This window comes from Lontra canadensis, unplaced genomic scaffold, assembly GCF_010015895.1.
Source record: "Lontra canadensis isolate GAN:19392208 unplaced genomic scaffold, GSC_riverotter_1.0 scaffold69, whole genome shotgun sequence".
Taxonomy (NCBI): Eukaryota; Metazoa; Chordata; class Mammalia; order Carnivora; family Mustelidae; genus Lontra; species Lontra canadensis.
Window position 1 is genome coordinate 10,320,547 of NW_022631063.1, and position 24,316 is coordinate 10,344,862.

Here is a 24,316-nt window from a genome sequence, read left to right on the forward strand (position 1 = left end):
GGAGCTGTGAGCACGGCCCTGCTGGAGAAGATTGTAGACTGTCCTAGACCAAGGTCTACAAGAACGAGACTTTTAGAGAACTTCAACAAATTCCATGTAATTTGGACATGGAATTCCATGTAATTTTGACATGGAATGACATGCCAGAGCTTTATGAGTTGGGAGTTCAAGTACTATCATCTCCTTTCTCAGGGGAGACTGAGGCATGGGGACAGCTTGTGACTTACCTAGGGTGATGAGGTTAGTTGGGAACAGTGAACAGAGCAGTGACCAGAAAGGCAAGTCTGTATTCCTGCATGTGCGTTCAAGAGCACATGGCTAGAACAAAGGCAAACATATGTATATGATTATTCTCCCTGCCTTCAGCCCAGTGGCGGGGGGGGGGGGGGGGGGGGGCCGTGTCTCTGAAACTGCTTTCAGCCCCTGACCTGAGAGCCACTGCCCCCCACACAGCAAAGGCTTTGCTTACTTTTCCACCAGTGGGATAACACACCTGAAAACGATTTTTCGTTTTCTCTGAAAACAATTTTCCTCTTTCCACGCAGACCATGTAAGAACCACTCATTGCTTCCCCTACAAAGAGAACGCAAGCAGCAAAAGCAACAATTTAATTAGCCTTTCACAAAAATGTTCATCCAAACAGGATTTAATTATGATCCAGCTGACTTAGATAACCATATTGATTTGGGGTAAAGGATTTGCACTTGTTTCAAAATTAATTCTTTCCCTTTTTGAGGAACTGGTATGCAGGAGCTTGGGAATTCCCTTCTTTTTTCTTTTCTTTTCTTTTCTTTTTTTTTTTTTTAAGTTAATTCAACTACCTGGGCTAAATATTGCCATTCTAATAAGAATCTTTGATCTTGCTCCACAATAGTCTTATTCCCAAATATATATTCATAAAGGCTCACAGTTGCCAAAGTGCATAAAGGGATCAGGCTCGTTAACATCAGTAAAACAGAAAATAAGGTTACTTTTTGGTCAATTGTTTGGGTTCTTTGTCAGCTTCATAGGGATCATGACTTGTAAGCTGATATTTCTCAACAAATTAGAAGGCTTCTAATGGCAGCTAGAAATTTCCGCGGGCGCAGCAATTTGACTTCCTTGTTCCTTTCTCAGGGGAAGGAGGCCTCAGGCTCAAAGTCCGAAAGTCTTCAAGGACATTTTGCTTCCCTCTTACCTCATGAGATGTTTCCTTCCAGGTCCAACAAGGCTTTTAGGAAGCTCTGAGATCATCCTAAGGATCCCTAGGGAAGGGGTCTTTAAATTCCTTCTCAAAACCTGAACCTAGATGGCTGGAACCATCCCCTTTCTAAAATTATCGTAGGAAGCCAGATAACTGAACATGGTCACCCGAGTGGAACTTACCCAGTGCATTAAATCTATCATTGCCTGTTCTCCTAACGAGTCCTGACGATTATTAATGACTATCAGAAAATAGAACTCTAATTTTTTTTTAATCGCACTCAAAAGTATCATTTTACTCAGCCATGTGCCTCTTGTGTTTCAGCTGTAAGGAGTACAAAAATCTGAATTCCTTTTTTGCCATCGTCATGGGACTAAGTAATGTTGCTGTGAGCCGCTTGGCACTCACGTGGGAGGTAAGCCTCAGCTGACATCCAGCTGTGACTTTTGCCTTAAGAATAAAAACACAGGCTCACCAGTGAGCTTTTTAAATAGAAATATCACTCACACTGTTATAACAATGGAAAAGGTGGGACACTTTGAGGGAAGTGACCTGTCTCCTTTATCCAGTTGCCTGAGAGTGTGAATTTCAAAAGGTATTGTCCTTTCGTGGGAGAGGAAGGGAAATGCGGGGGTCTCAGCTTCTTGGTCTGTGCAAGGTAAATAATAATACATCTAGTTCCTGAGTAGAACATGAATCAACAACATTGCTGGGATGATTTCAAAGGTTTTGCTCACAAATTCCCTTGTTTTCTGGAATGTCTGCTTATTGCCTTATCTATAATTAAGAGAGGACAGAAGATCCATTTTTATCCAAGTAGTCATTTGGCTCTGGGGAAAATTAGCCAGAAGGCCAACTGTTTGGCCCTGCTGAGTACTAAGTATCTCTTAACCGCCTGGCCGACCTCTCTGTGTGTGCAGGCACAACAGCTGGCTAATATTCAGGTTGCGGCCAAAGTTCCACAGGTGTGTTGTGAACCTCTGGAGGAAATACCATTAGTGGTTTGTTGACAGTTGGGGATTTGTGCTAAACATCTTCGTTTTTCATCAGCTAAGTTACTCAAAATGTGCCGGACCCCTGACGTGTGGTATATAGTTGAAGAAATACTAATCTCTCATAGAACATACACACAAAAATAGACTCTTACTAAAAATAAAAAAGTATGTGTAAGTGGGACACAAAAAGAGGTCAAGGAGTAGATAACAGGGATTTATCTGCAAGGGTGCTTTAAAGAGGCACCAAAGGCAGCTGTTTGCATCTCTAAATATTTTCCTTAAAACATTTCCTTCCCCATTTGCCTCTTGAAACTGTTTTCTTTCCCTGTCCCTCCTAAATGTTTCCATTGTTTATAGGACAGGTCCTCACAAGTTCCTCTGTCTTGGGTTTCTCTTAAAATTCCAGGCTGATGCAGCACACAGCAGCTCATCCCCTGAATATAGGAATGAGGGAATTGCTGAGGCCTGCGCGCCACGCAGCTGGCGTCATCGTCCAGCGGGTACATGGATGCAGTTAGGGCTGCCACGAGGTTGAGGCGAGGAAGCCACACAGCAGGCTCCCCTGTCTGGAAGCCCAAAGCTCCTGGACTCTCTGGAAACCTAGGGTCCCCGTGCAGGCAGTCTGCCTTCCCAGCCTGTTTCCAGCTTCTGATGACTCCACAGAGTCCATAGGATTTGGTGGGGAGGATCCCTTCCAGGGGTCCTGGGGAGCCCCAGAGCAGGTAGCACATAAAACAGCAGCCAGACACAGAATGAGGGGGGCACTCTCTGAGTCTCCTGTCTTGGTCTAAAGAGAAACACTAGAGGCTGTTCAGGGCGGTGGGAGGGTGTGGGCTGCGGAAGGAGAGAGTGAATGGGCCAGTCCTTCATTTTCATGGGGAAGGGGAAGGAGCACAGCGGTCTGAGAGCTACTGTTCTCATCCTTGCATGTTGCTGAAAGAGAAGATGAACGCAGGCTCACTTTTAAGTCACTGTTCTTTAAGGTGAAAGGTAATTACATCATCCTGTAGGAATCACGTTCATCCGTAAGGATTTCTGATTTGAGTTTCTCTACCTGTACTTGCCAAGAGCCTCCTGCGCTGCCCATATGGCTCCGGTGGAGAGCAGGAGGGCCCGGACATGAGCAGGGTGAGAGATGCAGCCTGACCTTCCCAGGAACACACGGGAAACTGTCAGTGAACCGAACGGAGGGAAAGTGAACCGCATGGCAAAGGGAATGGTTCAGCATGGGAGTGAAAGACCAATCAGACATCAAGCAAATGGGAGTAAAATCCTGGAGCGATTTCTCGCCCTTGGCAGTGCAAACACTGTGGGCAGGGTAATTCCTCACTGTGGGGCTGTCCTGTGTAACCGAGGCTGCTCGGCGGCCTCCCCAGCCTCCACCTACTATGTCAGTAGCTCCTCTCACTCTGCTCCACCCCAGTTGCAACAATAAAAAAAATGTCTGCAGACATCACCAAATGTCCCCCAGTGGATGTCGGTGAGGGGTGCAAAACTGACCCCAGTTGAGAACCAATGCTCTGGAAGCATAGGGTGTACATAGATTGTAGTGTTAAGACCCACAAAATTCGTATTGCTGTATGCCATCTGGTCTTTGACCCAAAAGTCAGCTAAGTAAAGGAAGACGGGTAGAGCAACAGATTTAACCCAAAACGTAATCCACTTGTAATTTTTCTAAAGTAGTCTATGTCCGTGACAAGTTACCACCTAAAGAGGTGATTTGGATACCACGTGTGGAATGAGATCCTTGCATCCCTTGATGCCCATCCTGGCTCTCATCCCGTTGGACATTTCCTCTGAGCGAGCTATCAGCTTCTCCCAAAACCTAACTCAAAAAGAGATATTAGGAAAATGGACTTGGAAGATATGTGGGAGACTAGTCCTAGAAACAAAGTAAGATTTTTTACAGATGCTTGAATGGGAATAGGACAAACTCATTCAGACACGAGAGAGAAAGAAGGGAGAGGAGCTCTTTTGTGAGTGCGGAGGCCTCACTGGTCAATCCGTTGTTGCCAGTAGACTTCCGTGTGGGAAGCAGAGCTGAGCGGGAAATCTCCAAGCCCTAGGACTCAGTCAGGGATGCCAGGGTCTCTGGAGCAAGGACACATCGCGCTGCTCTACCTTGGTATGGCCTGTCAGAAGAGAATAGTTCAAGGTCTCGAAGATCCCAGGACCCAAGCAAAGAGAGAACCAATAGACAGAAAGATGGCTTGATAATGGCCGATGGGCTATGTGGGTACAGCCAGCGGCGCTGAAGCAGGAACCACGGCGGGAGAGCCGTCCATGCTCCTATGACAGCAGGGCAGAGAAGTCTCATGAGGAGATGCTCATGTGGAAAAGCGTAGCACGTGTGAGAGAGGCATAGAAAGGAGGCAGGCGATGTGGGTTCGAAGTCTGACCGTCATCTGCTGTGTGACTTTGGGCATGTCGCTTAAACTATGAGACCTAATTTCTTCCATCTAGGAAACATGGGTTTAATCTATTCAAATAAATGTTTGTGGAGTAGTGACTACATCCCTGACACCCATCCAGGCACTGGGGTTATAACAATAAACACAACTGATGAAAATTTCTGTTCTCATGTAGTTTACACTGTAAGGGAAGAGGAGGATTGAATGGGTAGTTTCTAAAACTTTTAATCCTACTATTCTCTGGCCTAAACTCCTAATTACAGGAATCAAAGAGTTTAAAAGGTAGGAGGAGGTAATCCCAAATCACTGGTGGTCTGAGAATGCAGTCCTCTGTATGAATAATTAGAAAACATCATAAAAACACAAAGACCAAAAAGCATCTGTCATTACTTTTGTTTCAATGAGGTTAAGAGTGTTAAAAGGTAAGTTCTTTATGTTCCAGATGATGTCCAAACGATAAGCCAGATTACAGCCTAGGCTTTTTTAGAGATGTTTGATTAAGAGCCGGAGGAATACGTTACACCTAGAAATGGTAACACATGATACATATCTAGATATCGAATCTGACATATGAGTGTGGCATTTTCGTGTCATTAACAGAAACTGCCAAGCAAGTTCAAGAAGTTCTATGCGGAGTTTGAAAGTTTAATGGTAAGTGACAGTGGCTCCTCGATTCTGTTCACTGTCTGCGTTAATCCAATTTCTGATTAGGTGAATTGAAGTTCTCATTTCAGAAATTTTACCTGTCCTTGTATGACTTTAAGAAGTTTATGATCCCGTTTTAGTGCTGCTAAAACAAGCATGTCTGACTAATGAATGGTACCCGCAGGAGTCAGTTTAAAGAGGACTTATGTCCCACATAAGGTCAATTTGTGTAACTAAGAAAAGCAGTATAATAGGATCCTTTCCACCTAGAAAAGGTGGGCTCTGAGTTGGAAGCTGCATTTTCCTTGCCTTGCCAAAATTATTGTTCCCCATTGGCTGGGAGGTGTTCACAGATAGAAAAGGAGTGAGTGGGAGCTGGTAGGAGTGATGGGATGGTTTCAGGGAGGGCACAGGGGGCTGGCGGGGAAAGAACTCAGTGAAGTCCATGAAGGAAGGAGGCAGTGCTGGGGGTGGGGTGGGGGAGGGATTCCAGAGAGGGATTCCCAGGAGGGAGGCGATTCTTGGGGGGGGGTCCTAGGCTGGAGGCCGTGCTTGTTGGGGGAGGGGGTATCCCAGGAAGGAGGCGTGCTTTGTTGAGAGTAGGTGGGTCCCAGGAAGGAGGCTGTGCTTCAGGAGGGGGGTGGTCCCAGGAAGGAGGCGGTGCTTTGGTGGGGGGTGGGGGGTGTTCCAGGATGGAGGCATGCTTCTGGAGGGGGAATTTGGTGGAGGGGGTGTTATTTTACATATGTTGTGTTTGCTCACAAAGTGACTCTCCCCTCAATCCCTGCAGGCAAATCTCCCTCTCAGGCAAAAATGGAAACAAAAAGCAAATAATTTTCATGTCAGAAGGGAAATTGTTTTAAAACAAAAATCAATTTAACTACATCTATGTTTCTTTTATAGCTACGGGCTTCATTGAAAACTATCTGCTTGGGGCAAAACAAGTCTAGGTGTGTTATTAGGAGGTAGAGGGACTGGCATATGTGTCATTAGTCATTAACCAGCATCTCTCTTTTTCTCCTAAGGATCCTTCTAGAAACCACAGGGCCTACAGGCTGACTGTAGCTAAGCTGGAGCCCCCTCTCATCCCTTTCATGCCTTTGCTCATTAAAGGTAATTCTAAGGGAACACACAGGTCAAACCAGGGAGGGGTATGTGGGAAAGAACATGGACAAGAACCTGATCAGACTGAGCTCTTTGCAAAGATTGGTCCCATCCTTCCCCCTTCATCACCTCCTCTCCCCCTTGACTTTTTGGAAAGGCTTGCGAAGCTTGTTGGAGGAGCAGGGATCTAAGATTTGGGAAGACTTGATAGTGAAACCGTGGGTTAGTTTGGAAATTTTACTAGTCTCAGGTAAAGTGCTTTCAAAAGTTAAACACCCAACATAAAAGGAACTATTATCAGCTTTTTCCAACTGCAGTGTTATGCAAATCTTCCAGCATAATCTAATGGTGCTATTGTGGTTTCTTGGTATGACATATTTCTGTTAGTGATTAGAATGTGACTTTTATTTTTGTGCAGATATGACATTTACTCATGAGGGGAACAAGACGTTCATTGACAATCTAGTAAACTTTGAAAAAATGGTACGTACAGTATTATAACCTTATCTGCAATGTTTTATTTTTTTTTTAAATCAAATCTGCATTTGTCCTAATGAAGGAAATAATTTCCATATACGCTGCCATGTTAAAAAGGTAGTTACACATAAAGGAGTTTTGAAAGATTTGGTTCCAATTGGCTGCCTATTTTAGTCTGTTGATTCTCTTTTGTCAAACTGAATGGCGTTTGTGCTGCAGCTCCCAGCAGCCACTAGCTTCTATGCGTGCTTGGTCCTGGGCTGCCTGTTGCTAAAATGTACGAATGTTCCAGAGTGACTTCCATGTTGTTATTTTGTTGTAAGATTCCTAGAGCTAGACTTCCCCAGGATGACTTTGAGTTGTTAATCTGCTGAGCCCGTAGGTAAAAGGCAACGCCATAGCAGATCCTTCTTAAGGAGTAGTCATTGAAATGTATAAATAAATAAAATTTGCCCAAGTTCAGAGAAGGAACTTGAGAATCTTCATAACAAAGACCACTTTTTGGAAAAAAAAAAACCACAGATGTGGAACTGGCATGTATCTTCGGTAGTTTGCATCTCTGCTCAGCCAGAAAAAGCCATCATCTGGCAAGAGTTGCCTTGCCGTTCATTTTCTTATCTTCTGTGAGGCAATAAAGCAGGTCATGCCAAAACCTATCTTTAGCTACATAGTACATGTTCATAGAATGCTCCATTGTCTTCTAAATCCTCTGGCTGCGGCCTGGATGGCTGGGGTGTTACAGTGTGATCTCTGCATCGGTAAGCATCTGCCCAGGGTTACACTTTGCAGTGGGGAGTATGGCTCTGCAGGAAAAGCTCAAGCCTGGAGAGTTCGGGAGACAGGAGGCTCAGTTCTCAGCTTCGTTCCTTTGTAGCGATCTCTTAACTTCTCTGTGGGTCCATTTACCCAACAGCAGATGGGGGTCCTGCCTGCTCTTTCTGTGTCTGGAGATTGTTGATGGGTCCAGATTCCTTTAAGCCATATATAGTGCTACAGAAGTCTCCTCAGAAAACGGTTCTTCTAGTTTCTTGAAATTCCAGCTGGTATACTCGCTCCAGGAGAGCTGGAAACATCCGGCAGTGATCTGTAAGGACCATACCATCCAGCTTTGGGAATGAGCTTAATGCAAGCGCAGCCTGGTGAAGAAGTCCAAATTGTCAGGGAATTGAATTTCCATGCCTTAAGCTTGTTAGGAAAGAGCATAGGAGTCCACACGCCTCAAAGACGCCCTGTGCTAGAGGGCAAGTATTTCCTCAGCAGTGTCCCCCTCCAAGGGCAGAGTATGAGCATCTCTAATACTGTCAGTTTAATAAATCTTTGATCAAAGTAAAAATATATTCTTTGCTCACTTATTAGTATGGAGAATTAAACATATTTCCCTGATGTCTCAAAATCTGTTTTCCAGAAATGATTTAGCGAATAGGTAAAGAACCTTCCAGATCATGTATACAGAAATGCAGACCAAGGGATAGCTAAGGCAACTATTTGACTATAAAATATACATGTGCACAGAGGCGTAGAAGGCAGAGTTTCTTAAAGAGCTGACTGAGCTTTAGAACTTTTGATCATTAAAGTGAGCAGAACAGGACAAACAAGAATAGCAAAAATATCTGTCAAGGAGAATGAAAGTTGTTCCTTCTAGGCTCTTAGATCTTGGTATTGCCTCCATAACCTTCAAAGGAAGAGTCTTATCTGATGGCTGTTGAGAATTCCCCTCTCCCATTTCTCCTCTCCATGTCCACAAAAGTGGGCTCTTACACGCCTTGCCATGAGGAGAGACCCTTCACACCGGGCTCCTCACACCCGTCTCTCAGAGATATTCCACCTTAACTTAACCACCCCCGGGCTAGCAGTTGGGCTGTGATAGCAGGAACCTGAATTAACACACTTACACAAGTGAAGTGTGTTTCTTTCTCTTGTGAATGTCTGAGCAAGTGTGATGTCTCACGAAGGGGTCAAGGTTCCAGGCTTCTCCTCTCTTGCCATTTCTCCATCCACACTGTCCAAGATGGCAGACCACCACCACGCCATGTCAGGTGGAGGGAAGGGGAGACGGAGAAGATGAAGACACGCCTTTTCCCTGTAAGGATGTGACCCAGAGTGGCACTCACCATTTGGTTCACTTTTGACTGGCTGGAAACTTACTTAGTCACATGAAAGGAAAGTTGGAATATGAGGCCCTGATTTGGGGTATCCATGTACCCACTAAAAATTAGGGGGTTCTGCTACTATGAAAGAGAAGGGTGAAAGGATATACTGAAAGAGAACTGTTAGTGTTCCACTCTAACAGCTATAAACTTTATTTCATTTGGTAAGTCACATCACGAGAAAGTTTAATTTTACAATTGCCTTTTGTAAGTTTGATGTTACTGGAAAATGACATGGAATTTCAAAACGATTTGATTATGTTTTTTAAACCTGGCTTTGACCAACCTGGCACTTTTCAGCTTTCCAACCTTCCCTCCCCGTAAACAAACCCACCCTCTGCCCCCAGAATGCCACCACTGCCACTTATAACTCCCACTAGTGGCAGCTGTTGTCCCCATGTGTCTTGGGGAAGGAGACATCTCTCTTTTCAGGTTGGTGTCCATGCCATTTCACAATCATTCATTGCAAGGCCAAGGTGGTGAGCAGAGCTGGCAGCCTTTATGGGGCTGGGAGGCGGTCTCCCTGGAGGGAGACCCTGCCAGGGGCAGAAGTCACCAGGGTAGCCAGGAACACAGATGCCTGTTCTTGGTGGCAGCATTGCACAGATACAGTGAACTACTGTGCCAGCCCTAAGGATTTTTATTGTGAACCTTTTTACCCTTGAGGTATGAAATGAGGATTAGAGAATTTGTTGCATATTGGTTTTCAGGATTTATGAGTACGAACAAAAGAGAATTCACACTCTGATCCTTATGCAAAGAAAAAAAAAGCAGACATTCTTTCATTTGGGGGAAACATAAAGGAGTATTCAAAAAAATGTTTGAATAAAGCCCTTTGTAGCTTTCTATGGCATACATGAATATTTATAACATTTAGGAGGTAGACTAGCAATGGATTAGAGGATAATATGCTGGCTGGCTGCCACTATCCCAGGCTGCATAAAGCATGCTGATAGCCACGCTTGCTACTGTATTAGGAGGTTGGTTCTATTTCAGACATACCCATATTTAGGTGTATTTATTTATGAACATTATTTTAAGATAGTCATTTTATTTGGAATGAGAAGCATGGGGCAAAGCTTCTACACTTCTGGAAACATTAGCAGAAGCTAATTCATTGAGGAAAGAGAAATGCTTTGAATCCTTTTATTTCTGTGTCACTAATTATGGCATTACATAATTAGCAACGATATGTTTTCTATCACCAATAATATTATTACAAGATCTGTGGAGAAAGCACGAGGCTTATATCAAGCTATGGGAAAAAGAATCTCCAAGTAACAACTGAAATGTTCAAATACATCCAATTCTCAGAACTTTTCACACAATAGAAATCTACAAGAGGACCTTGAAAGTTTATTTCTTTATCTAGACCTCACAAACTGGGCTAAATGCGATTTTCCAAAAGATATGTTTCATAGCAAAGCAATCTGTGTTGACTGTTCGGGCAAAGGATTTCACTAGGAAATATAAAGAAATCCAAGAAATAATCCTTGGCCTTTTGGAGATCATATATAGTTAAGAAGGTAAAAGCATAAACACATGAAATATTAAAAGCAAAAAAAAAAAAAAGATCTAAGAACTAGTTCACAATAGTAATAAAAGAGATATCCAAAAGCAAAATGCCAGGAGAGGTAACTTCATACAGCTATATCAGGAAGAAAACAAAACCATGTTAAATACAATAACATAATACAATCAAATCCAGACTTGTTACTCTGAGCACCATACAGCCTCACCTCACTCTTCATCTCCTCTGTACTCAGTCCAAGTTGGCAAGACCAACCTTCTTTCTTTTTTTTTTCCTGCCTCAGGGCCTTTGCACTAGCTGTTACCTTTGTCTAAAACTGTCTCCCTGCTAGTCTTCACCTGTCTGACTGACTCTCATCACTCAGGTCTCTGCTCATGTGTCCCCTCCCCCGAGTGGTCTTTCCTGACTACCCTTCAAACATTCTTCTCTCTCCCACACCCAGCATTCTCAGACAGATAACCTTGCCCTGGCAGCTGGTTTCATAATCTGAGACAACCTTTACTTGCCTCGTCATTGTCTGTCTTCCCCACTAGAATGTAAGTGTCCTGGACCAGGTATTTATCTGTTTTGTTCACTGATATTTCTCCAGCTCCCAAAAAGGTGTCTGGCACATTGTAAACATGCAAGAAGTATTTGTTGAATAAAAGAATAACCCCATCCTATTTCAGTGTTGGACCTAGTGAGATCGGACAATACACTGAAGCATTTGTTTTCTTCTGAAGTATTTTTAAAGGATTTTATATAGGGTCACCTGGGTGGCGCAGCTGGTGAAGCATCTGCCTTCACCTCAGGGCGTGATCCCAAGGTCCTGGGATTGAGTCCTGCATCAGGCTCCCTGCTCAGTGGGGAGCCTGTTTCTCCTTCCCCCTACTCTTGCACTCTTGCTCACTCTCTCTCTCTCTCTCTCAAATAATACATTAAATTCTTTTAAAAAAATAAAGGACTTTGTAGAACAAAGATTTTATCCAGAAGTGTTTTCTATTTTATTAGAAAATTTGATTAAGCAGAATGTCCCAGGCATTTTGCATTATTGACAGTTTCTGCAAGATGAGTCCCTTAGCCTTCTGTTCCAGCCTAGACATTCTTCTTCTCCCCTGCTCTCTGTGGAGCTGTGTCCACCCCTCATCATCCTTTCCTGAATGCAGAGATGCACAATACTCTGCATGTGCCTGGACAGGCACCTGAGCCACGAGGTCCTGGGGCTGGGAGATGTACAATATATCACGAGCATCATGCACATTTCATGTGTATGTCTGTATGTCGCATACCTCTTGGATAGAAAGATCCGTAGCCAGGGGACGGGGCTCAGGGCTCTTCTTCTGTGATGCACACTGCCGAGGCTGGCTGAGCTCCTGGACCTTTTTGTCTTCTACTTCTTGTCCTTACTGTGCACTTAATTCTACTCAGTTTCTCTCGTGGGCACGATCTTTGTATGTGAGAGACTATATATATTTCTAGATCTTGTGGAAAAAAACTCCTGTCCTAAATATATGAGGATCTGAGTAAAATAACCAGGTGATGTAGGTGTGGTTTTACACACGCTCTGCAAGGAACAACTGACGGAGATTCTTTATTTGATAACACACAGATGGGGGCAGAGTCAAATCAGTAGGGGCAGAAATAAGAAAAGAAGAGGCAGTGTGGGAAACAGGAAGAACACAGTTGGCAAAGATCTAAGGGGAAGAGAAGGAAAGACAAAATCTGCTCAGGGTAGTCGTTTAGAAGAGGCCTGACGTCCAGGAGCGGCTTCTCAAAGGCCTCAGAGCAGAGAGGCAGCCTGGCCTCAGAAGAGGGAGGCTGTTCTGGAAGCTGTCTGTGTGTGGGAGGGAGGTCAAGAAAGTGTAACAGGGCAAGATAGCATTGCCTGCAGGGCCTGCTGGTCTGAACTTGAAAAGAGTCATGAAAGTCTGCTCCTCTTCAGGGACAGGAGAGCTAAGGGCCTGGACAGAGGTGTCCAGAGAAGCTGGAGACAGCTGTAAAGGCCTGCTGGGCTCTCGACTTATCTGGACAGGCGTAAAGGTGTAAGTTGGCCAGCCCACTTCTGTGGGCTGGAAGCCGCCTGAAAGGTAAACAGGGAGGCCCAGTCCCAAGGGCCCAGCCTGAGATGAAGCCCCTCCTACCTTTCATCGGGCTCAAGGGGAATAACTTATGGAGCTGGAGGGAAATTTGTGCTTGGGACCATAGCCTCAAGGCCTCTTGTCTGTGCCAGGCTGGACCGCAGACAGCCCCTTCCTCGGACAGCCTCTTTGCCTGTAAGCCTGGCCCCCAAGAAGGACACTTCCTTCCGAGTTGCTCTGTTTTCAGCTAACGAAATAAACACATGAGGGTAGGTACAGAGTCCTTCACCTGCCACCTGCTTTTCCTTCCCGAGCTTCCCTCTGCGAGTTCATGTCCGGAGGGAGATGCGTCAGCCTTCGTTTGGGCCTGTCTCCCAGCCTCGTGGGTGAAGAACTGTGTGAACATATTAATTTGTGCAAATAAACCCCGAAGACCTAGACCGAGACCGGGTCTCCGGAAAAACGGTGGCTGTGTGCAATTTAAAACCTTTTCCACGGTTCTGACTGTGGACTGCTTTCTTGGTGAGAGGGCCTGAGCGGGCCATCGGCAGAGCAGAATCTAAGGTGGTGATTCCCAGCAGGGGGTGAGGCGAGCCCATGGAAGTCCGGTCCGGTGTGGAGAGCGGGGTTCACACTGCCCCTCCCCCCCACACTGGCTCAGAGCGCCTTCTAAAGGAGCAAATTCTCCTTGCTTGGCCCCCGGCTTACAAACTGCTGTTCTCATAAGCCTGTTGCTAAAGGGCGTGTGTCATAAACCTCAGGTTTGCTGAGGTGGGGAAAAAAGATGAGAAGCTTTGCCTTGGAGTAATCGAGTATTTTCTCACTGGCCCGGCCCCACTGCAAAGCTGCCTGGCCTGCTCCAGGCAGGCCAACCGGCTCCGGCACGATCGTGAAAACTAGGGTGTGATCTTTGGCTTCATCCCTGCTGCGGCCGTTGGATAACAAAGCCTGTGTCTCTTTAAACTTCGTTTCTGCCAACCTTAACTGAGAACACGGGCAAATACGTGGCTGTCTGCCGTCAAAAACAACATGTAAGGCTTAAGTCCCTGAAGGACTGAAAGACTCTTAGCTAGATAAATGCAGAATCCTCCACTTTGGTCCAAGAAAGCAAGTGCACGGCAATAGAGAGGGAAGCTGGGTCCAGACAGCAGCTCATGAAACAGGCTCGAGGTTTAATTCGCTAGTAGTTCGACAGATGCCAGCAATGTGACCTTTTTTACATTGTGGACTCAGATGTGTAGCCTCATCCAGACCAGGGAAGGAAGATAATCATTCTTCTGCTCTCTGATTTGCTTAATGTAGGGCACGATGCTAGAGGCTGCCCTAAAGAGACCCACAACTGTCAAATTGTTAAACTGAAAATTGTTAAAAGAAATTGGGAATGTTTAGACCAAACCAGAATAGACCTGGGGGCAGGGGGTGAGGAGATGTCCACAATGGCTGTCTTTAAGTGTTTGAAGAACTGTCCTAATAAGGAAGAACTAAATGGGGCGCCTGGTGGCTCAGGTGGTTAAGCTTCTGCCTTGAACTCAGGTCATGATCCCAGGGTCCTGGCAGTCCCACATAAGGCTCGCAGCTCAGTGGGGAGTCTGCTTCTTTAAAAAACAAAACAAAACAAAACAAAAAGAACAGGAGGAACTAAATGTGTTTGTTGTGGCTCCAGAGCTCACAACTAGGATCAGTGGGTGAAAAGCAAAGGGAGACCAGCTTTGACTAAGAATGATAAAAAAGATTTCTAATAGTCAAGAGATGTATAAAAATGAAGGTGGCTGTCCTGGCAGGAATGAGTCCCTCTCAGTGGATGGCTCCAAACAGCCGGAAGCTGGTGTTGCTAGGCAGGCTCTGAAAGAGATTATGCACCTTGCAGACACCTGAAGAAGGGGACCTCTGAAGCCTTTTTCATTGGGGGGGGTGCTTGTAGGTGCAGTGGTTAGCAGCTTACTGCAGGTGTCCATGGGTGCAAAAGTGGGTGGAGTTAGTGCCCAGCTAACCCTTCTCCAGCCTTGCGAAAGCCTTCTGCAGGCGTGCGTCCCCTGGGATGCCAGCGGGGTTCATGCACGCTTGTTGCACCATTGCCAGGGTTTACGGGGGGCAGCGTGACCATGCAGACCTCACAAAAGAAAACCACAGGCCTTATCGCAAAAGCCAGATTTGGATTTCAAACTTAAACTGAAGTTACCTTTGAGGACAATTAAAAAGGATACGTCAAAATTAAAACCATTGTTAAAATTAATCAAAGATTTAGAAAGGTAGAATGAACTCCAGAGCTGGAAATTACTGATTTAAACAATTGTTCTCACATTTTAAACCGCATAATGAGCTAAAAAAGATGAAGCCTCAGAGTATAGCTGTAAAGAGTAGTCTAAAACCAAAGTCAGAATGAAATGTTTTAGCTTTCAAAACTAAAAAGCAGAACAATTATTCCCTGCAAAATGGTATAGGAAGAGGTTTCTGACCCCTGCTAATTGTTTTATTATTCTTCAGAGGGGCACACTGGCAGCATTTCCTGGGGTTTTCGGTAATTACACTCCATTCAATATCTGAAGAATTACAATAATTCTACACAGAATATACTTGTGCCCTTCAGATGCAAAGCCGAGAGAAGTAAAAAAACAACTTAAAGTAAATTAGCAGGGAAATTATCATGATTCTTGTTTATTTCAGTGCTCCATATATCAGAGGCTAATTATACATTGTATGTTACGTTTTCTTAGAGGTATTTGTAATGTATTTCTCGTGCTGATCAACAGACACGCTGGTTTCTAGGGCCCTTTATGAAAATGAAGTTCCAACTTTTCCGACTGCCTCTTTGTGTGTGAGAAATGATCCAGTGCAGACACGTGGCACGCAATGTTCCCAGAGTCCTCAGAGCAGTTGGATTCAGCAGAACACTTAGAATGCTAAGTGTTCACATGAACGTCCTTCGGAAGCTTCCACTCTTCTGTGAATTTCTTTTCCTGCCAAACAAGCTGGGGGTTTTGCTTGTTTGTTTTTACCCCTAGAGAAGCTTTCTCAAAGTCATTTTCTATACTTTGGCAAGCCAAGGGTCCATGAGAGACGAAAGCAAAGACTGGAATTACATAGCCACTCAGAGATAAGAAAATCTCTTTTCCTGGCTGGAGCCTTATCAATTTTCTGTTAGTGTTAGAATTAATCCACCATCTCTGCGGGACCCCTTTAGAGTCTGAACAGCAAAGGGGTCCTGAGACAATACACAGAGCCTGGGGGTCCCAGCTACAGTTAAAATATCCTGAGCGAGAAATGTACATCCTAGCTGAGAAATGGTGCGTGAGTCTCACCGATGTTTTTCCTCATGTACCTGCCTTTCCTATTTTTTCCTCCTTTTTCCTTTTGTCTTAAACTAACTTGAGTGTAGTGTAAAAAAATTCGCTTATAAGTCTTTATGGCAACCAAAACGTCTAGAAACTAAGAGGATCACTTAATGACAAAATTAACAAAGGTTACATAAATTATGATCTGCTCATAAGATCGAATACCGACTCATTTTTTAGTGTTTTAAAATGCACGTGGCATGGAAAACAGTCACAATGCCAAAATTTCTATCAAAACAGAAAGATGTATGTACACTATGACTTCAGTTTTCTGAAAAAGATGCTTTTACATATTTATTTTAAAGCATTAGAAAGAAATGTATCAAAATATAAATGAGGTGATATCCTAAGTGATTTTTACTTTGCTCTTGCTTTACTTGTTTTCTCCATTTTCGCATTTTCTAAAATGCACATGTGGAAGTGTGACAATCAGAAAGGGAAAAAAAAGGAAGGAAGGAGGGAGGAAATCAAATAATGAAGATTAACATTAAAGCACATACTTCCAGGGCACCTGGGTGGCTCAGTGTGTTAAGCCCCTGCCTTCGGCTCAGGTCATGATCTCAGGGTCCTGGGATCAAGCCCCTCAGGTCATGATCTCAGGGCCCTGGGATCAAGCCCCGCATCGCATCGGGCTCTCTGCTCAGCAGGGAGCCTGCTTCCCCCTCTTTCTCTCTGCCTGCCTCTGCCTACTTGTGATCTCTGTCTTTCAAATAAATAAATAAAATCTTTAAAAAAAAAAAAAGCACACACTTCCTGCTGGCAGATTAGAAGGGTCAGTGATGCACAGTGTTTACCAAAATGTGTAGGTAGGATAGTCTGATTGTATTCAGTCAGTAGAATCTAATACCTCATTATAGAGTCCTGTTTACTGGGAGGAAGAAAAGCTAGCCCTTTTCCCCATCTCGGATAGTTACAAATTCTCTGACAAAAGTTCACCATGACCTTGGGAAGGGATGGTGAAAACTAGGCCTGAGGGGTAAATCTCAGAAAGAACAGGCTGATGTTTATGTCAGAGGCACAAACAGCTGGACGAGAATTATGCCGTGAGGATTCCTCCTGTGGGAAGCACCTTACTTATGTGACTGTAGGTCCCTCTTTTAAGTCATTAAACCGGTTCTACATCAGCCAGTGGCCTCCAGATAGTCAGTGTCTCAGAACAGGCTTTTTTTCATGGTCCCAGGTATTCCCACGATAGATAATGGCTTGTTTTCTTGTATGGATTATACGCTAACCTTCCCTGCATTTCACTTCTTTTGTTCTTTATTCTTTCTAGCGCATGATTGCAAATACCGCCAGAACAGTGAGATACTGCAGGAGCCAAGCCTTCAGTAAGTTAAATGCTGCTGTGCGCCATAATCTTGATCTGGGTGATCGAGTCCTTTTTAATGAGGCTATGGAGACATTCTAGAAGTCTGGACGATATCTGATCATGTCAGGGACACTTTGGACCATGAATGCCCATGAGATAGGGGCCTTGCGTTGAAGGATTTTCTAGTCGTAAAACCAGAAACTAACCCTAGGAATATTGTTTTATGAATGAACTTAAAGAGAATAAATGTGCTTTTTCTGGTGTGGCTAGAGACAGCTAAGACACCATTGCCAACAAATCCCGCCTCAAACCAACTCTGTTTATGACTCACTGCTTGATGTTGAGAAATTCACATCAATTTCTGATGACTCAGCTCTGTCGTTTATAAACCAGGAAAGATATTATTTATTGTCTCTTGGGGTGTTGCAAGAACGCATTCATGTGTATAACTTGTTTGCAAAAGGCCCCATAGCAGGAATTCATTATTATATTTCTAGTATTCCCAGGTGAATTTAAGATGTTCCTCCTAAATCTGAACATATGGTACCGTAACTGGTACCATACAGTGCTTTAATATAAAACTATTACTACTAATAAATAGCGATCTTGAACTGGTGGGGATCAAGTTGCATCACAGCACCAGATCATCCTGCCAGACCAGGGCTACCGTCTCTTGGGCTGGGACTTGGGGTGGGGTGGAGCTTCGGGTCCCTCCAGCTGGGCTGGGAGTCAGAAGGCCGCCCCTATAAAGTTCTTTGCTAAATTCATTGTATGAGTCACTTGAAGTCATTTGGCTTATTAAGCCAATGCGATAATTTGAGATGGACGTGACTGTGGGGCTTACCTCCCCCCCCCCCCCACCCCCCCGCCAATCAAGTAAACCTTGTTCTAAGAGACTAGAAGTTTCTCAGCTTACGAATCTGAGCTATCTTTACCCTTCCTAGCCCAGGACTGGCCCAAAGTGAGGGTTTGCTAACACAGGATGCCAGACCTGCTAAATGTTCATTTGTTAATGTACAAGGGAGGAAAAAACCTAGGAAGAATAATCTTAACTTGGGGAACAAGTAGATCTTTAAAATTCTTATTCAAGTGGTCATGCTTCCTCTTCCTTCCAAAGTGAGAATGGTATTGTACATCAGCAACTATCGCTGTGTGGATTCTAGAATTAGAGTGTCTCACATCTCTTCACCTGTGTAAGAGGTGTGTGTAAAGACATGGTCTTCAAGCCGTTATACAAGTGAATATGAGAAAATCTAGGTGATGTCAGTCTACAACGAGACCCATGAATCCAGGGCCCTTCAGGAGGTCCAGAAAGGTCCTGAAATTAAACACAAAGTTTTCGTGCCTGTGAGGGTTTGTAGCCTTGAGGAGATTCTCAGTGGGCTCTTAGAGCAGAAGAGTTGCTGTAGACTATGTTTTGTTCCATAAGCCTCTTGGGAAGTACATCCTACATTCTCCTCCATCTCCTAGAGAAGTTAGTGGGGGTGGGGTGGGGAATTACATAGCTCTCCATAAGATGCCCACTGCATTGGTTGAAGTTATCAGGAACTGCTGGTAAACAGCAGCTGCTCGGCGCTGAAGTCAACAGTCTATAGATAAAGCTATAGGAATAGATGCGTAAACATTGTGGGAATATGTACAATGTAATTACAGTATATTGTACATGGAGAGTATACTGCCAGGGAAAAGCGAGGAATTAAACATTGTGGTATTTTTTATATGTGATAATTATACTGATGAGTTTTTTCTTAGAGTGAGTAGGGGCCTTTGTAACTTTGCTCTGCTTTTCTGTGTTCAGACCTGCACCCCTACCCTCCACCCCTGATGCAGATGGCATTCCAACTGTCTCTGCGAGTGATGCGTGGATCGAAGCAGAGCAGATGGACTGCAGAAGGCAGTGGGCTAGGAGGGGAAGAACCCTGGCGGGGAGGCTAGACTCCAGCAGGGTCACTCCCAGTGTCCTTCTAGATGACAGCCCCATGCTGCTGATGCATCTGTGGGGCAGAGATGGCCCGGGGCCTGGAGCACAGGTGCTGGCTCCAACCAGAGCATCTTCCCCCCCTTTTGTCTGGAAATAATGTCACCGTCATGAAATGAAGAGATTTCCCAGGAAAAGAATTCCAGATCGCTCATTTCTCTAGAAAAGTAGGAAGATCGGGCAACTCCGGGGGGTGCTGATGGCCACGTGGCCCCGGCCCGGGGGAGCTGAGGAGTCCCTTCCAAAGGGAGCCATGGTTCCAGTTCCCCACTGTCAGATTTGGCCTTCCTCCTTCATGCAGATTTTCTGCGGAAGGCCCTGGGCCCCTGATGCTTCTTTCAGCCTGGTTGTAGAGAAAGTTGTTAACTTCCGAACTCCCCAGCTCACATGCAGGGGAGGGAGAGTGGATGAGAATAGAACAGTAACTGGGATTTCAGAAGAGGTCGAATCAGGGAATAGGAGGTCTAGCGGACCTTGTGATTTCAGCCCGCATGCGCAGCCTCAAAACACACGCGTGGGTGCAGGAGTGCTGTATGCCAGGCTCAAGTAACGAGGAGAGTGGGACTTGCTAATCTCACTGGCTTGTTTCAGTTCCACCAGGGTGTTCAGCGCTTTTGCTAGGGGCTTATGAAAACTATGACTTTTTGCCGTCAGCCCTCATCCTGTATCAAAGGGGGCAGAGAGCTGAGTGTGAGATACAGGTGGGATGGGAAGAGGAGGCAATTTTAATGTATAACCGATGTATAGCCATCAAGTGATGCTCTCACTTTTATTTGGTGCCATTTTTTTTTTTTTTACAACATGCAGTACAAAGGAAAATGATCAAATAGGTGATTCCAGGGAAGGAAAGGGTGAGAGAGAGGAGATGGACATATATTTCAGTGAATATGGTATGTTGAAAGATTGCAATGGAACCTTGGAATCCACAGTAAATGTAATAAGTAATTGGAAGAAACAGAGCTGTATCTTACATGCATATATTACGCAATGCCAATTTGCTCTTTTCTCCTTCAACAGATCCCGATGCAGCACAAGCTAGTAAGAACCATCAGGATGTCCGGAGTTATGTACGGCAATTAAATGTGATTGACAACCAGAGAACTTTATCACAGATGTCACACAGATTAGAGCCTCGTCGACCATAGACATTTAAAGTGCCCAGAACAATGGTTTGCCTCCAGTCCACAGTTTTTCAGAAATGCCATTTACGCTACTACTGACTGTCTTGTCACTAGGAAATTCTACAAAACAAGCAGACACGGAGCCTGAGACATCTCAGGGCTGCGGCTTACCAGCGTCCTGACAAGAGAAGAAATTCTTTGACTTGCATAAAACGTTCACACTCTAGCTTAGGACCCTCCAGTTTGTGGTCACCCTATTTTATTTCCAATTGTGCCATCCTCTTTGCTGAAACAAATTAAGTCCCACACGAAGAGCTTGGTGGGAATACCATTGTCAAAAGACATAGCAAGTCCCTGATGGTTCTTCTCAGAGAATTGGCAGGGGAGATACGCTACAAATAGGGTTTACGTGACTACGTCTGTGGTGGCCCACTTTCACAGTTTTTAATCTCAACACCTTGATTTGGAGCATGGGGTTGGAAGGTGTTGAAGAATCTTGTAAATCTAAATCATAAGCTGTATTCTAGCATCTTCATAGTGTTACCTCTGAAGGAGTTAAACCCCACCACACTACTATAAAACATTATGGCTATTTATGTAATTTAGGGAGGACTGGTCTGTAATTTCTGAATGATATCTAGAATAATATTTATGTTTACAATGTAACTTTTTTAAACTTACAAGTCAGGATTACATACATAAGAATTCCACTAAGAAACTCCAAGGTTCTAAAAATTGCCAGCGTTAAAATAAAAAAAAGAAAGAACATTTCAAAAGAGCACAATATGCACAAAACATTTTTCAAAATTAAAATATTTTCCTGGGCATTAAAAACCTTTACTATTGGCTAATTATTATTACTGATTAAAAAAAAAACACATATTTTCTGGACTTAAATGTTATTACAAATATCTTAATTTTCAGCAATTGTTTTGCACTTTCAAATAGATTGTAAATAGTTCACTCAATCAATGGTATAGAGTTATTTATTTGCTATATAATAGATATTGTGCCAAATGATTACTTTTTATTTATTTTATTTAGTATGTAATTTTGGAGTACATTTTTTCCTCTTTTCACAATTAGGCTACATTTAATGTGTAGGAATTGTATGTATGTATATCTTCTGTAAATAACAGCTAGTATCTTCATTAAATATAATTGTTGACAAGAAAAGGTCGTGTTATTCTCGATTCTTATAATATGGAAAGTGTAACCTTTTGGTATGGGGGGGTCCCAGCTTTTTTAATTGAAATAAAATTCAGATACTATAAAAAATCACCCTTTTAAAGTGCAAAATGCAGTGGCTTTTAGTATATTCACAAAGTTGTTCAACCATCATCACTAATTCTAGAACATTCTCCGCATTCCTGAGGAAAAAAAACCCTATCCATTAGAAAACCCACCTCACTCTCTTCTTCCCCCAGTCTTGGGAAACCACTATCTGCTTCCTGTCTCTGTAGATTTGCCTATTGTGGACATTTTGTATAAATGGAATTATATAATATGTGGCCTTATCTGTCTGATTTCTTTCACTTGGCATAGCATTTTCAGGGTTAATCTAGCATGTATCAGTACTTCATTTCTTTTTATGGCTGAATAATATTTGATGATTGGATATACCACTTGTCAGTTGATAGACACTTGGGTTGTTCCACTTTTTGGTTATTAGCAACTACGGAAAGGCACGATTTTAGAACTGCCTGGTATGAGGCCTCATACCATTTCTCAGTGATTTAAGCACTTAGTAAATATTTGATGAAGAGATTTCTAAAATTCCTTAAAGTCCAAATATGCCTCTATTTTTTCTTGTTAGCATTTTCCAGAGTGTGTTCCAGGCTATACTAGTCTCACAGGCTCACAAACTATTCCTCCAAAAACAGACACACAACTGCAAAGCAAAAAACAAAACCAGGATGGTATCTTCAAATGAATTTGCGAGCCCGTGCACAATACACAGCCCATTCTTAGAAACGATTCCCAGTATTCATTAACATATTAAAGGCTCTGAGAAGTCCCACTGCAATCTCTCCTAACACAGTGGAGGCTCACTTTGAGAAATGCTAAAGCAGGCAAATGACTTTCTGTATTCATTCATATCATAGTTCAAGGTCCCCAGGGGTGTTGTTTTATGCAGTGTTAACCTCCTACCTAGTGGAGCATAATGCCTGGAATTTACTAGAGAATTTTTTTTAAAAAGTCACTGAATAAATTTTTTTTGAAGCCATCATTTTTCAGCATTTCACTATCTGATAGGCCTCAGTATTGGCTGCAAATTTTCACCATTATATAGTTTTCCTTTCCTAGATAATTTGAAAGTTGAGAAATGAAGCTGATAGCCTGTCTCTTGGGCATTCTTGCTCTTGTTTACTCTTCTTTACTTCCTTCCTTCCTTACTCTTACTTTGTTACTTAAAAGTTGGTATCCTAGGTGCACCTGGGTGGTCCAGTTGGTTAAGCATCGGCCTTTGGCTCAGGTCATGATCCCAGGGTCCTGGGATGGAGTCCTACATCGGGCTCTCTGCTCAGCAGAGAGTCTGCTTCTCCCTCTCCAACTGTTGCTCTCCCTGCTTGTGCTCTCTCTCTCTCTGTGTCAAATAAATAAAATCCTAAAAAAAAAAAAAAAAAAGCTGGTATCCTATGTCTAATAGCCTCTTTCCCCCAATTTCATGGTGACTGACATCTTTTGACCTTTTAATTTAGTTTCAACATTATTCAAAATTCATACATATCCCCTTAGGCTTCCAAATGAGAATAAGGTAGCAATGGCAAAGTAAAAGAACTCACACTCTAAATATGGAGAGTAGTAGCCAGGCAACCTTTCCTGAAGCAGGAGGTGCAGTTAATATTTTAAAACTTGCAAATGAGCCAAAAGAAAATGAGAGGCCTACAGGGTCACAAGAAGGATAATGAGGTTTGCTGGAAGACATGAAAAAAGAAGAAAGGATGTTTTTACCAAAAATGCCTGCAGAAAATTATACATGTGAGCATTTAACATATCTACTTAGCAAGGTCACTGGCACGATGTACAAGAGCTAAGCCTTTCCAGCAATTTTTGAATACCATGCAGGTTAAATAGATTGCTCCTAAACTCAATGGCATTTCCTCTTAAATATCAATGCAGATCAATGACCACCAGTTTGAGGAAATTAAAAGAAATGTGTTCTGGTTTTAAAATGTGCTTTTATTTTTTTTAAAGTCAGCATAGGACATGCAGTGTGGTAAAAATGAACTCCTGCCTCGAATGGCTTTCTTTATACTGTCAGTCTACAATGTATGACATTCCTTGCTGTGGAATAATCTTCATTTTCTCTATTTGTTTTATGTTGGGGAGGAAGAATTCCTCTGCCCTTCACGGTCCTTGTAGCTGGTCTAAGAATCAAATTGATATGAGACAGATTAAAAGGAGAAAATCAAATTTAATAGCTTACTTAGGGGGAACACCCACACAGACATGGAAATTTTAAAGACAGGCAAAATGAGGTCTATGTGTCATCTCGAACCAAGAAAGAGGGAATAGGGGGCTGCAAAGGGAAGGGATGAAAAAAGAATGAAAAAGAGTAAATGTTTGGTAAACCCGTGTTTGCTGGGCCACTCAGAAACAATGGGACAAAGAGAGGACTTTGATTGTGCAGGTCTTGCTGGGTTTCTCCCTGTGTGCAGTACGCAGTTCACAGTATACCGTGGTTATGCATTGTGATAGCTGTCTTCCTAGAGCAGCTCCTCTGTCTAAACTCTTTCGAGCAGTTGAGGGGAAGGTGAAGAGCTTTCCCTGAATCTGCTGGGGTTTGATTGCTTTTTAACTTAAAATCATCTTCATGCCAAAGTTGCCCACCTTGGACAACCTGCCCTTGGGCCCTACACCTACATCGAGAACAGCATGGTGTTAGATGGTCAGGTTACTTATAAACTGACTTGCAAACTTTTAACTTAAAGAACCTTTAACTTAATTAGACATTGTCAGTTAACTTCCTATTCACTCGTTCATTAGCAAATAGTGGTTGAGGGACTTACTGAGTGCCAGGCC

The 24,316-nt window shown here is 43.5% G+C and overlaps 1 protein-coding gene across 4 annotated transcripts in view; it reads left to right on the plus strand.

Moving 5' to 3' along the window:
- RAPGEF4 (Rap guanine nucleotide exchange factor 4) overlaps positions 1–21,466 on the plus strand; it is a 294,249-nt gene extending 272,783 nt beyond the window's left edge. For all 4 annotated transcript variants that reach the window (XM_032880467.1, XM_032880470.1, XM_032880468.1 and 1 more), the window contains 6 exons: positions 1,508–1,598; positions 5,190–5,240; positions 6,260–6,347; positions 6,757–6,821; positions 17,156–17,210; positions 20,187–21,466. In XM_032880467.1, the coding sequence (XP_032736358.1) occupies positions 1,508–1,598; positions 5,190–5,240; positions 6,260–6,347; positions 6,757–6,821; positions 17,156–17,210; positions 20,187–20,314 (478 nt within the window). In that variant the 3' untranslated portion in view covers positions 20,315–21,466. The remainder of the gene's footprint in view (positions 1–1,507; positions 1,599–5,189; positions 5,241–6,259; positions 6,348–6,756; positions 6,822–17,155; positions 17,211–20,186) is intronic.
- Positions 21,467–24,316: the final 2,850 nt, after the last annotated feature.